At 38.2% G+C, this 13,446-nt stretch overlaps 1 protein-coding gene across 1 annotated transcript; it reads left to right on the top strand.

Moving 5' to 3' along the window:
* The first annotated feature begins 4,944 nt into the window (after positions 1-4,944).
* Positions 4,945-12,828, top strand: LOC122090537 (RNA-binding protein 42-like). Its single transcript, XM_042660170.1, has 6 exons — positions 4,945-5,384; positions 6,015-6,192; positions 7,526-7,623; positions 12,030-12,126; positions 12,302-12,387; positions 12,491-12,828. Exons 1-6 carry the CDS (start codon positions 5,097-5,099, stop codon positions 12,542-12,544), a joined length of 801 nt encoding a protein of 266 aa, XP_042516104.1. The 5' UTR covers positions 4,945-5,096; the 3' UTR covers positions 12,545-12,828.
* The last annotated feature ends 618 nt before the right edge of the window (positions 12,829-13,446 follow it).

The raw sequence follows: 13,446 nt of genomic DNA, 5'->3' as shown, positions 1-13,446 counted from the left end.
AAACAACCTCTTTGCGAAGCAAGGGTAAGGTTGCGTACATTATGACCCTCCCCATACCCCGCAGTGGTGGGAGCCTTGTGCACTGGGTATGGCCATCCACAAGATGTCTGACATTGCAACTGAAAACCTTGGCAAGTATACATGTCTTCATGAATACATATTAATTAGTTTTTTCCTGAAGGCAACCACCCAAGTGTAGCTAGAACTTTGCTTCTGCAATATTTTTTTTTTATGGGCAACCTCTACCTCCCTCTTGTTGTTCCTCCTCATTCTTTTGTTCCTTCCTTTTGGGGTGGGAGGTGGGAAGGAACACATGAAGTATCCAGTATTAACATGTATATTGGTCTCCAACATGAGGTAAACGGCCAGAAAATGAAACGTAGCAATTGACCTTGTACTCCTAAGTACTTATTAGACATGAAATGACAATTGACAAGACACAACACAATACTAGGTAACAAAATCAGGACCTGAACACGGGGTAATGATGACCAAATTACAAATAAAGCTTTTTTTTTTTCTTCTTCTTTTTTTAATCAGGCTCTAAGCCCAACACACATTGGGTTCAGTTTTATTAAAGTGAGCATCATCTTATGACTGACTATCCAAATGTTTGATCCTCAATTATTTGAAAGGAAAACACCAGTCAAAAAGTAGCCAATGCATGTAAACTTTCATGCATATAAGTATCTAGGTGACAAAAAGCCAAATGTAATCAGTTATTAAGAGAACACAAATCTAATTTTAAAAGGAACGGCAAAACCATAAGAAGATAATTTATCTGCAAAAGACCTTGGGTATTGAGCCAATATTTGGAATGACAAACTACTATATGTTTGAATCAATTAGCTGGCAAGTCTACAAAAAATACAGAAACATCACAAAAGGATCAGCTTGGTAACCGGGGAAAAAAAGGGTGAAATATCATCCTTCTGTGGAACAGAGCAGAATCATTAAAATGAGAGCAAACAGAAAATAAGAGGAATAAAATATGCACAGTTTCTTTCTTCTTTTTCTCCTTCGGAAATTTTGCATGGTCAGTGGATTTTAATTTGTTATTTGAGGAATTTTCTTGTATTTTGTTTTCGAATTGCCAGCCAAGGATTGACCTTACTTGTTTCTGCACATTGATGAGTGTCCATTGGGATTTTTTTTTTTTTCCTTGAATATCCACCAGGAATGATGTGAGGCCCAGTTCCAAGATAGTAACAAATGGGCAGATGTCATTTCATGAAGAGGTTGATCATCCTCTCCAAACTCAAATAATGCTAATAAGGCTGGAAATTCAATTGTGAGCTTATCTAGCCATGCTATGAAAGACAACCACCACTTCAACATGGAAATGCAAACTAAATGAATGAAGTAAATATAGTTGAGACTTTGTTCCAAAATATCCAAACCTAGACCTTAACCCTCAATAAAACTGCCACTCCCAAAGTCCCACCAATGGTTTAAGAATGAAATGTCCATTGTAATTCTTTAATACACCAAAACTGATCATGAGCTATAGCTTTCACCTTCTTTGAAGAGAATGAAGAACATAAGATCATTTTATTGCTAAGAGCTATTGCTTTCAGGTTCCAAGGGATTACAAGCCATTACATTGTTCAGATTTTAGATTTCTTCCAAAGCAGGATGAACCACATACACATTAACTATCTATACATCTCATAACTGATGGAAAAGATCAAATAAAAAAAACGCCTTCAACCAACTAAGAATTAAAAAATGGAATATTATAAATCATTACTTCACAGAAACATAATTCTATTCAGTACAAAGTTACTCTAAGTAGAACCATCAAAACCCTACAATTTTCATTTTTCAATGTAGAAACTTCCATGTAAATGGAATGGATTCAAGTTATAACTGTAACCAAAACCTAATACGAAAAATCGTTTCTTGCCCAAGTTAAGCAAGTAATTCGAACACAGAGATCTCAAGTTTTTCTAAAAAACAGAAGACATTAAAATTAAATCAGAATAAGATAGCGGCTTCACCGAGTGATGAGAGTTCAACTATTTCTCAATCTTCGGCTTCGATTTCCTCCTCTCTTTGGCGTTTTTTCCCGCTGGATATTGACTTCTACACCATTATAGTGGACCTTCAATGCAACTTACTTCTTTAAAGTTCCGCTGGAAGAATGAATCAGTGGATCGCGGAAATCGTATCCAACTATAGTAAGCTCAATAGCGCAGTCCGGGAAAGTTTTTTTCCCTCTCTTTTCTAATTGAAGTTACGGCAATAGACCGGTACCCTGCCAGCGCAGGTAAACCAATAGGAGGGCGGCCGGTAGGGGTGTCAAAACCAAGACCGACCCGACTAAACTGACCAAAACTGACCATATATAGACCGGACCGGCCCAGACCTTTTATTAAACGTGTCAGGCTTGTGCCCGACCCGTTTACAAACAGTCGATCTCGGTTTTGCTACTTGAACCGTCGAGCACCCGACTAAAATCGGCCTATTGTGCACCGACCTGGCCCGACCCTTTAATGAGTGTATAATGCTTATTTTACCCCCAAAATTAAACAGTAAAAAATAAAGAAATAAAGCTTGGTTAGTATATGTCAAACTGCAAAAAGGTTTTACAAACATTTGATTTCTTGTTTGGTTTAAGTGAAGTAGCCAAAAAAAAAAAAAAAAAAAAAAAATGGTTGGGCTTGCAATTTTTGTCATTTTTTTGAGCTTGCATGAGTAGCATTAAGTGGGCTGGAATATAAAAGCAGATTTTAAATAAGGCCCGTTTAAAAACCAGTTGAAGCCCGTTTAACATTAAATATGTTCATAGCCCGGTTAATGCCCAACTATAGTTCGATTAATGCTTGATTTTAGTAGCCCAATTATAGCCCGACGCTGACCGATTGAATATAAAGTGTACCATGCCCTCACTAAATAAGCCCGATTAGTTACATGGTGGACACAGTGCAACCTTTGAAAGTCTTCAAGCCCGATTAAGCTCGACCAATTGACACCCCTAGCGGGCTGGAACATCTTCAGCGCCCTCCGAGGTAGGGGCAGGGGCAGGAGGGTCTTTCCGCGTCTTCTCTATTTGGCGTTTCCTGCACCAATAGAGTGGTGTTCTTCTCCCTGAGTTCACAACTACTTTGTCAAGACATAGACACACGCAAGTGGGTATTATTCTTTCTTCCAAATTACACTAGTGTAAAGGCCAATGTGAACACACACTGAATGATCAATATGATGGAATTTATGCCTTTCATGAGGTGTGGGGTGATCATTTTGCTCCCCCCCCCCCTCATTCCCACCCCCTCTTTTGCATCTGGGTGCAAGGGCCAAGTTGTTTTTTATACTTCTTTTGCCATAGAAATTATTATGGAAGAAAAATGTTACTTCGACACATAGCCCCTACATTAGTGCGAGAGCCAATAAAAAGATACATAGGGGCATCAACAAGGGATGAGTATTTTGTATTTTATGGGAGTGAAGTCATCATTTTTGCTCCTTCTGTCTAGTTGTGGGGGCCACGTGATCAGGTAGCATTCTTTTCACTAATTATAAAATGAAAAAAATAAACCTAACAGGCGATGTAGCCTCTACGCCCAGACACAGAGGGGGGCAAAATGATTTATCCACCCCTTATGAAGGATAGAAATCCCTCCCTTGTTAATGATGCTTTCACATGCACTCACATTGGCCTCATGCTGATGCAACAACCATCCTAGCTTTCAGGGAATCCTTTCCCATATTAAGAAAAAAAAAAAAAAAGGAAAATGTTCTATAAGCCCAAGGTGTATTGCATCCCTCTCACATGAGATTATTATATTATTATTTTTTAAAGTAAAAACAAAAAATAATTATGAGAAAATGTAGAATACTTTACCTACTCATTATCTAAAAAGAATTAATAAATAAAAGCCTGAAAGACGATGTGGACTCTATGACCACTTCTATGAAATGACTGCCCTACCTCTATGAAAGGCAAAAACCCCATGTTGATGCTGATGCTTAGGTGTGCCCTCGCGATGTTGTTCATAGAACCTAGGGGTGCAACAGGGTCGGGTTGAATTGGGTTTCTTAAATCCCTATCCCAACCCTTGGTCCCCTTAATTGGACCCAAACCCGCCCTGACCTTGATTCAGGGCCACAAAACTTCATCCTAGGCCCTACCCTTTTAGGGTTCAACCCAACCCTTACCCGCCCTGATTGGCCCTGATTTTTCAAAGACGAGCTAGGATGACCCTAACCCTGGTTTGTCACAAAGGGCCGGGATGGCCCTGATTAACTTTGACCCTAGTTTGCCATCAAGGGCCAGGTATTCCCTGACTCTGACCCTACAAAATATGAAATAACTTAAAAATAAAAAAAATATTCATAATAAAGAGGAAATAAAAAAACACAAAGTTACAAATTACTTATTATGAAGAGAATATCCTAAAGCAAATATTCAAACAATATAAATAATTTGGGCAGGCCAAAGACATCAACCCTGAGTCAGGGTGAGGGTGGGCTGGGCGGGCCAAAGACATCAACCCTTACCAGCCCTGACCTTGACTCATGGTCAGAAATTTTAGGGCCTGGCCGGCCCTCAAGGCCAAAATTTTCGGGTTGATACTTGTTTGAAATCAAGGTGGGCCAAGGACGGGTCAGGGCTGTCAGGGCCAAACTTGCACCCCTATTAGAACCTTCCCCCAATCAATGGGAAAAAAAAACCCGCGGCCCTAGCACAGGAAATGTCCAGACACAAGCTGGCGCATAAAGACCGTACTGCCTCTATGCGTGATGAAGCTCTACGCCAGTGCTCTCATTGGCCCGTGCACCTGGAGATTTGTGCGCCAGACCGACACGGCATGGTTCTCTCGCCCAACAAAAAAATATTAAAACCAATCTCCAGTCCAACCTCTGGTCGAACCGGTTGTTGCTTCGTACGCTAGGGGCGCTTTTTAGCTGGGTATCGTAGAAAACACCTGAATTTTCCAGAAATTTCTTGTTCTTTCTTACGCTTCAGTCGCGTCTGCTTCTCATAGTCTCTCGTTCTTTTCCTTATTGAAGCATTCAGGTCAACTCTCTGCATCAACAGGGAGCTCTGAGTTCGTGTTCTTGATTTTTGGAGTTCTAAGAAATTCTTTCTAGTAATGGCGACTCAATCTGCTTCGACTTCGACTGCTATTCCTTTACCTGGTGCGATTCCTTCTGCTGCGTCTCAATTCACGTACTCAAACGGTTCTTATTTCCCTGTACCGTTTCACCTTCAACAAGCAGATCCCATTACCGCTCATCAGTATCCTAAACCATACGCTCTTCCACCTCCGACGGTTAAAATCCCTCCACCGATCAATGTCCCCCTTGCTCCTGTTATCCCTTATGTGCATTCAGCTCCTGCTTCAGTCTCCGGTGTGTATTCGCTCCCACAGTATCAGCAGGTGAGTGCGTGGCTTGAATTTGATCACTGCTCTTTCAAGTTATGTCTTTTTGCACATCATTGTCGCTTTTTTTTTTCGTTCCGCTTTTAAAGCCTCTTAAGACCTGTATGTGATTTGCTTCGTGTAATGTTGAAGAACGCAAGAGCGACAGACATGTTCCAATGGCTAATTGAATTAATATAATTTGGAAAGAATCTGATTTAATGTATCGATCTAGTAAACTAGCAAAATCTAATGACCAGATATGGCATTGATTGAAGCACCAGTAACGCTGAGAAATGGTGGTTGTTTAATGTAGAAACTGCAAATAAGATCACTTATAGGATTTTTTGGGGACAATAAAAATGTCTCTCGTGCTTCTCTGGTGTCTGGTTTCAGGAGCCAATGGTCCTCCATTGTGGAATTCTGGTTCATTTAAGGTATTTTTTAGTGGTAAAAGCCCTTTTCAAGTATGTGATATAGGATTCTGTAGTCTTGGATACTTTCATTTGTTCATTTATTGATTTATTTATTGCGGTTCATACTTCATAGTGTTATAATTTGAAACTTTGTATTTGTAGAGTCGCAACTAAATTGCTGTTGACATTTTTTTTTTTGGTTTTTTATTTTATTTTATTTTAAATAAGACAGGCCCAACAGTTATTTCAGAGGGATGCACATACAATTACACCAGAAGCTCTTGAGAGCGTGAAAGCTGCACTTGCAAGTAGTGAGATTGAGCACAAGTCTGAGACCAAGAAGAAAGCGATACCTCGTAAAGCTGCTGGTCAAAGTTGGGAGGATCCGACCCTTGCAGAATGGCCAGAGAGTATGATCCGTGTACCATTCATTCTCTACCACTTTTATTCTCTATTAATGAAGTACCTCCTTTACTAATGTGCCTGTTGAGGCAGATCGGAGCAGATTAGCATGTTAGTGGTTGACTTTTGCTCATTCCTGATTAATCAGGCTGTTGTGCAACTTATTCAAGCTATGCAGATGATCATGTTTTTGCTAGTGAATCATACATATCCTATGCAGTGAATGTGGATGGGGTTGCTTAGCTACATGATTATCACTTGGCATAACTGTTACTAAGAATCTTTCCCCATTTGAGAAATCACTAATTACATACAAATGTAACAAACCCAAGATACAAACCTTAACAGTAAAGAATCAATCTTATCAAAAGGATAGAATTTTCTCTCATAGTTCAGATAAAGAAACTTGCAACAATAATAAGCTTCGAAAGAAGAAAACTTAATTGACTTCTTTAATCTAAATTATTTCTTATAGTCTGGAATAACGTAAGTGCCCAAAACAGTGAGCACGAGAGAGGGTGGGAGCATCAATATTAAGTAAAACCTAAATTCTGGAGCTGCTTGAGAGTGTGTCTGTGTGTTGGAATATGTGGGCTCTAAGCTTCGTTGGATTAAAATAATAGGACAGTGAACCATGGAAATACCCTCGATGTTTAATCCAATAAGATTTTTATGTTTAGAATTATCTGAATAAGTCAAAATTTAATTTTACTCAAAGCAGGCTTCAACCTGTAGAGTGGCTTTCTTTAGAGTGCACTCTTATTTCAATTGTTTGTGAATTTGAGGATTGAGAGAAGGAGTGCCATCCCTATGAGAAAGATTCAGTCACTAAGGGTATAACCATTAATAAGTAGCTTAAGACTCATAGTTTCCACATCCGTCGAGGCTGAAAATTGGATTAGACAATATAATTAGCCCCTATACTCACTAAAAAAATTTATTTTAAATTCAACCTCATGCAGTTCTACACCTTTTGCTACAGGGCTCATTTACTTAAGCAGTTTGGACCAATCTTTTTGAGTTCCACTTTTTATTTATTAATTTAGTTACCAACTTGCCATTTTAATTGTTAAACGGCTATGTTTGTTGTCCAGAAAAGAGAAGAAACATAATAAGACAAAAATCATGATGGAGAAAATTATTAATTTATGTGTCTTTCTTTCTCTCCTAACATTCATTTTTTTCTTTTCTTTTCTTGGCTTCAAACATAGCCTAAGACTCTATAAGATTCTAGTTTGACTTCATTATGCATTTCCTTTGAATAACTTATTGTTGATTAATGTCTCTTTACTCTCGATTGATGGGTGCTTACATTTCACTGACGCACAAGGCATTTTGCAGATGATTTCCGCTTGTTTTGTGGGGATCTTGGTAATGAAGTGAATGATGACGTTCTTTCAAAAGCATTTTCAAGATTTCCTTCCTTTAACATGGCAAGGGTAATTTTCTGTTAAGCTTTGATTCCTGCAATCTCATATCATTTGCAATGAATGTTTGTTTGGAGTATGTAAGCTTGTAGCATATCCTTTCAGATCCTTGTTTTTTCTTATTTCTTTGTACTTAAGCAAGGCCCCTCTACACATTTGTTGAATATCTGACTGTGTGTATAGCATGCGAGGTGTGAAACATGAAAGTATGTTGAAGAAACAAGAACTTGTTCCAGTCAAACATCATGTAAGTGTTTCCATGGCTGATTTGAAATATGGGATGTCCTAATTTATTAGGCAGATCTGAAAACTTGATATTAGCAGTTGAATATTAATTTTTGCTTGATTAGCTTGCCAAATGCATAGCACAAAGTTGTTTTAAGTCTATCAGATCTGCAAATGATCTGAGGAGCAATCACAGTGATTGGTCATTGGTTTATGTGCATGCTGAGCAAAATTCTTGATGTAAAACCTGCTCGATTTATATTGGGAAAATCCTACGGATTTCATGAAACCATGTGCTATGGTTCGAGTCCATAGTCAATCCTATTTCTGACAGGAGCAGTTGACAATTGAATCCCATTTTTCCCATTATTTTCATATCAGTAATAGTGTGTTCAATCTTGACAACCTTACTTATTTGATTCAACATTTGGGATACCTCTACACTATGCCGGTGCTTAATCAATTAATTCTACAGTTACTTAAGAAACTTATGTTCCTTCCCCACACCACCTCGGAGCCATTGGAAGCCTAGAACATCCTCCTGAATCTTTAGCAAACTTAAAGAGAGGAAGGTTGTGGGCTTGATGATGGAAGGGTTTGGTATGGGGGGAAGAGATCAAGGATTAAAGTATCGGTATCGGTCGCCGTATCGGTCGGTCAAAATTAAGATACGTATCGGAGGGTATCGTATCGGAGATACGCTAAAGATACGTACATAAATGGAGAGGGAACACATTTTTATACACTTTTGCATAAAAAAAAAAGTTAAAAAAAGCTATATATAACATGTAGAATGCATAAATACTTAAGTAGAGAGTATCGTATTGATAGACAAATATATTGAGTTGAAAATGTTCAAAATGATGAGGTTTCTTACAGTTTTTTCTTTCCTCATTGCCATTGCCATTGTGATGAGTGCCATGAAGAGTGTCGTGGTGGTTCAAATCCTTGGCTAGGACCTTCTTCTTCAATAGAAGCAACTAAGATGATGTTCTGCACTTGTCGAATATAGGCACAATATTTACCCCAGTCGAAATATTTATGGTAGTGGGTCTCCCATTCATTGTAGAATCTTCTGTACTGCTTAGGAGTGGCCAATGTTGGTCTTGCATAAGTCTCATATCCATAGCCTGAAGAAGCACCTGAAGATACATGGTGTCCATATCCGGATAAGGAACCAGCATGATCTGAACTTCTGTACTGCTCTGGATTGGCAAATGATTATCTTGCATAAGTCCCATATCCATAGCCTGAAGATGTATCTGAAGATACATGGTGTCCATGTCCGGATGAGGAACCAACGGGATCTGAACTAATGCTCATTGACTCCATACTACTCATCAATGCATCAATAGCACTCGGATTGTGGGATCGCCTACCCCTCTGACTATAAGACTTTGGTTGTGTGCGAGTACCATGATGACTATCTTGGGTTGTATATGTAAATGCAGTCTCCTCTGTGAAATGTACTGGTATATAAGTTTGGCCACCACCATCATCATCATCATCATAATCATCATCAGCACCATCATTGTCTTGATCATCATCATCACTATCTGGTTGAGTTACACTGTATGTAGCACCTGATCTCGTCCTCCTAATATCGCCATCATTGGAGCTATCATCATCCTCTTCCATAGCTGATGGTGCTTAGGTTTAATCATCAATAATATTTTTAAAATCTTCATTTATATCTCTAATGAGGTCCTCTATAATGGGATTAGGTGTGGACCAATATATTTGAGTAGATCTAAGAAATAAAAAAAAAATTTTGAAACCCTCACTTTTTTGGGGAAAAAATGTGGGTTTCATTTGAAATCATGTATTTAGTAATTATAAGTTATGGCATTATTTTTAAGAGTTGAATGAACTAAATATTCAATTTTTTTTTTTTATTTTTTAATTAGTTTCGGAATAAAAAAAATTAAGAAAATACATTTTTTGAGAAAAATCAAAATTTTCCATGGAAGTTGTAGAACATTTGTTTTTACATAACATATAAAAAATCTTAACATTTTTAACCATTGAGCATGAGTAGATTTAAGAAATTTGAAAAAAATTGAAATCCTCATTTTCTTTTGAAAAAAGTGTGTGAATTCTTATAAATCCAATGATTTCATGTAATAATGATGCACAAAATGTGATTCTAAGTATGATGAATCTTAGATTTGTAAAAAAACTTGAAAATCTAAGGTTAAAGTTGAAAAAAGTGAGTAAAGATTCAAGAACTTACTATTTAAGACTTTCAACTTTCAAGTTCAAGGTTTTTCTTGGACTATGCTTTTCTCCTTGTTTGAACCATTCACTTCCATAATGTTTCCTTCAATCTACCATTTGAGTCTCCAAAAAGGTGTGTGAATCAAAGGGGAAGAAAGAAGAGAAATATAGAAAACTGTTGGTAAATTGTAAGAGAGTTTGAAGTGTTTGTTTCAAACAAAAAAGGCACATTCCACACTTAAGTAGCCTTATCGTACCGTATCGGTACGATACTGTGGGATACAGTGCAATACGTACTGATACGGTACCAATACTCAGGAATTTTTAGATTTTCAAAAGTTCGTATCGTGGAGTATCGTACGTATCGGTACCGATATGGTACGACACGATACGATACTACCGATACACGGACACACAAAGAGGGCCCAAAAATTCCCTGTAGTATATCGGTATGTATCGTGCCGATGCCTATCGATACCGATACGTATCGGCAGAAATGGCACGATATGCACCGATACTTAAAACCATGGAAGAGATACATATTGGAGTTTGGACTACCATTTGTTATAAGTCTTATTTATAAATGTCTTTTGGGAACTATAAAGTGGTAATGTTCATGACAATTTTTCTCCTGTCTACATACCTTAGTGGATATAACCAATTAAATTTTCTTTGATTTTTTTGGTAACAAACTGATTCTCCCATATCAGAGTGGAACTTTTGGCGCTGTAGTTATTGTTCCATCTTCCTTAGTCTTTCTAGCTGATGCTACTAGTTAACACCTACTTTTTTTCTCAGCCTCATTTTGGGGTTCTTATTTGAAATTCATTACCATAAGCTTGGTCATCTGCTATTCCAGACTACTTATATGTTTTGGATTTGAACGTGAACATGAACTATATTCCAGCCTTTGATTATGCATGCACAGTTTCTCATTTATTCCCATACTTTCACCCTCCAATTCACTGCTACTCTGGTAGTAATCTGTTCCTAGCTCTTTTGACCATCTTCTATTTCTTTATTTAATTAAATATATTTATGCTTTTTTTTTTGTGAGGGGGGGGGGGGGGGGGGAGGGAGAGGTGCTAATGTTGGCTCGTGGGCTTTTGTGGTCCACTTGTCTGTTACTTAAAATGGTTAACAACGAAGCTGCTTGTCTATTCTTGATGCTTGCATGTTTAGGAATATAGCACAGTTAATGACAGGTTTATTCTTAACATCTCCTCGACTTACACTCGTGTACTTTTGGTGCTCTTGCCTTGCTGATTTTGAGAGTAAATCTTCCTCAAGTTTCCCGTTCAGTTGCACTTGTTTTGGGAGCATAGCGTTTAAGCCAAGATTTAAGGGTTTCTTTTGGTGGTTTGGGCCAGCTCTTGTTTTGTTTGGCTAGGTGTGATTACCTCAAGGCATGCACTTGCAGGCAAAGATTTACCTCCGTGGAAAGGCTGATTCATTCGGATCGACATTAGGGTCCAACTACATTGCATTGCTAGAATCTATGTTGTATATTTTAAACAGGTTGACCTCCTTGCTTCTCTCATGGTACAATCCTCTTCCTGCTGAGCCCCCCCTTTCTCCTCGGTCCACAGAGACAAAATGTAGGACTGGTGCCATGTTACTTTTTTATTCAATTTTTAGTTGCTGATAAAAGATCTTTCTATTCTAAACCATGTTTTTTTGGTCACGGAAATTTTTTTGGGGGGGTGGGGGGGGAGGGAGAGGAGGTGAAGCTGCATGGTTGTTAGTTTCTATTTCTTATTCCATCTCCATCAGAGTTGCATTAATTTGTGCTCTTGTATACGTTTCTTTACTTTCTATCTATCTTTCATATGAAATCAATATGTCCGTAATGCATTGGCCTTTCCCTCTGACATGTGTTTTGCTTTTTGATCTCTCAGTTTTTCTGAGTTTCTTACTCTCATTTATTAGAGAAACTGAACAAAGCTCTACATCCACATATGATCTGACAATCACAGGTGGTTAGAGATAAGAGGACTGGCAAAAGCCGAGGTTACGGATTTGTTAGCTTTGCCAATCCTTCAGACCTTGCAGCAGCATTGAAAGAAATGAATGGTGAGTAATATTTCTACTTGGAATACGAATTTCTTTCAAGTTTTATGCTTAATATATGAGCATATGGTGGTGTTATAATTGGAATTGGAAAGTTGGGCCTGTCAACTCGACCAAAATTAAGAACAATGTTAGCTATGCACCTTTCTCATTCTTCAGTGTGACTCAACCATTGTAGGTAAATATGTTGGAAACCGGCCAATCAAACTTCGTAAGAGCACCTGGAAGGAGAGGACTGATTATGAAGCTATGGAGAAGCAAAAGGTAGATTCCAATATGTGCACTTATTAATTTTTTCATTTTCAGTTGATCAACTGGCTTTTGTCTCACAACTGACTGGCTTCATGTCACATTTCTGTCTTGGCAGAACCAGACTCAAAAGAAACCAAAGATGCCAAAGAAAAGTGTCTTGCACAAGTGAATCTGATGAACATGTGGACCTACTGACTGACCGATAGAATGGCTGACGTAAGTTACTGTGCTAAAACCTTGATGCCCAAGATTCATTGGTATCACTGTGATTCATTGAGGTCGTCATTATGGTTTGTTGCCCCTGTAAACATAACATACGGAGAGGAGTGGGGGGAAGGTTTGTTAGCTACTTTTGGCCAAACCAGTCAATATGTATTCTATTGTTGGGATCTTTTCTTTGTTAGTAGTATCTGACCCATGATTATGTTGTGTGCTTTGTAATTAGTATTTTCATTTTGGCCAAAATTTCCTTGGTGGGCAGATCAGGTAAAGGGGTCTTTAGTGTGACACATAATTCAACTAATTGGAAGCATTGATGAATCTAACTATTGGATACCTAGGAGATGGTTTGGATAAAACATGTTGTAAATTTCAGTCATTCAATCTTTTATCTGTTCATGCACCCATGTCTGCCGGAGTAGACCTGCAGGGAATGGTGAAATCATGAGTGGCAATGGTTTCTGAAACCTGTTGTAGATACTTCCCAATGTTTCCATCTTGGAGGTAAAAGTGTCTTAATGGCACCTAATTGGTGTGGAAAAAAAATGTTTGGAAGGTCCAAAACATTCCTGAACAATTAGTGTGCTTTACAATAGGGGATGGTGAGACTTTTAGGACTTGAGAGTCTATGATCTTGAAAAGGTCTCATAATTAATTAATGGTGACATTTTGGAAGTTAATTTTCCAAACCATGACAACAAGTGGAACTTTAACAACCGAAGGCAGTAGTCTATCTTTTTGGACAAGTCAAATGAGTGCAATAAAATATGAAGAGGTATTTAGGCCTTTGGTCATATTAGAATCTATTTCTCTACATAGTGAGTGGAATCAACCAACCCCTAATACTCAGCT

Source organism: Macadamia integrifolia, chromosome 10 (assembly GCF_013358625.1).
Source record: "Macadamia integrifolia cultivar HAES 741 chromosome 10, SCU_Mint_v3, whole genome shotgun sequence".
NCBI lineage: Eukaryota > Viridiplantae > Streptophyta > Magnoliopsida > Proteales > Proteaceae > Macadamia > Macadamia integrifolia.
Note: the sequence above shows the minus strand (reverse complement) of the source record. Positions and strands in the feature narration are given on the sequence as shown.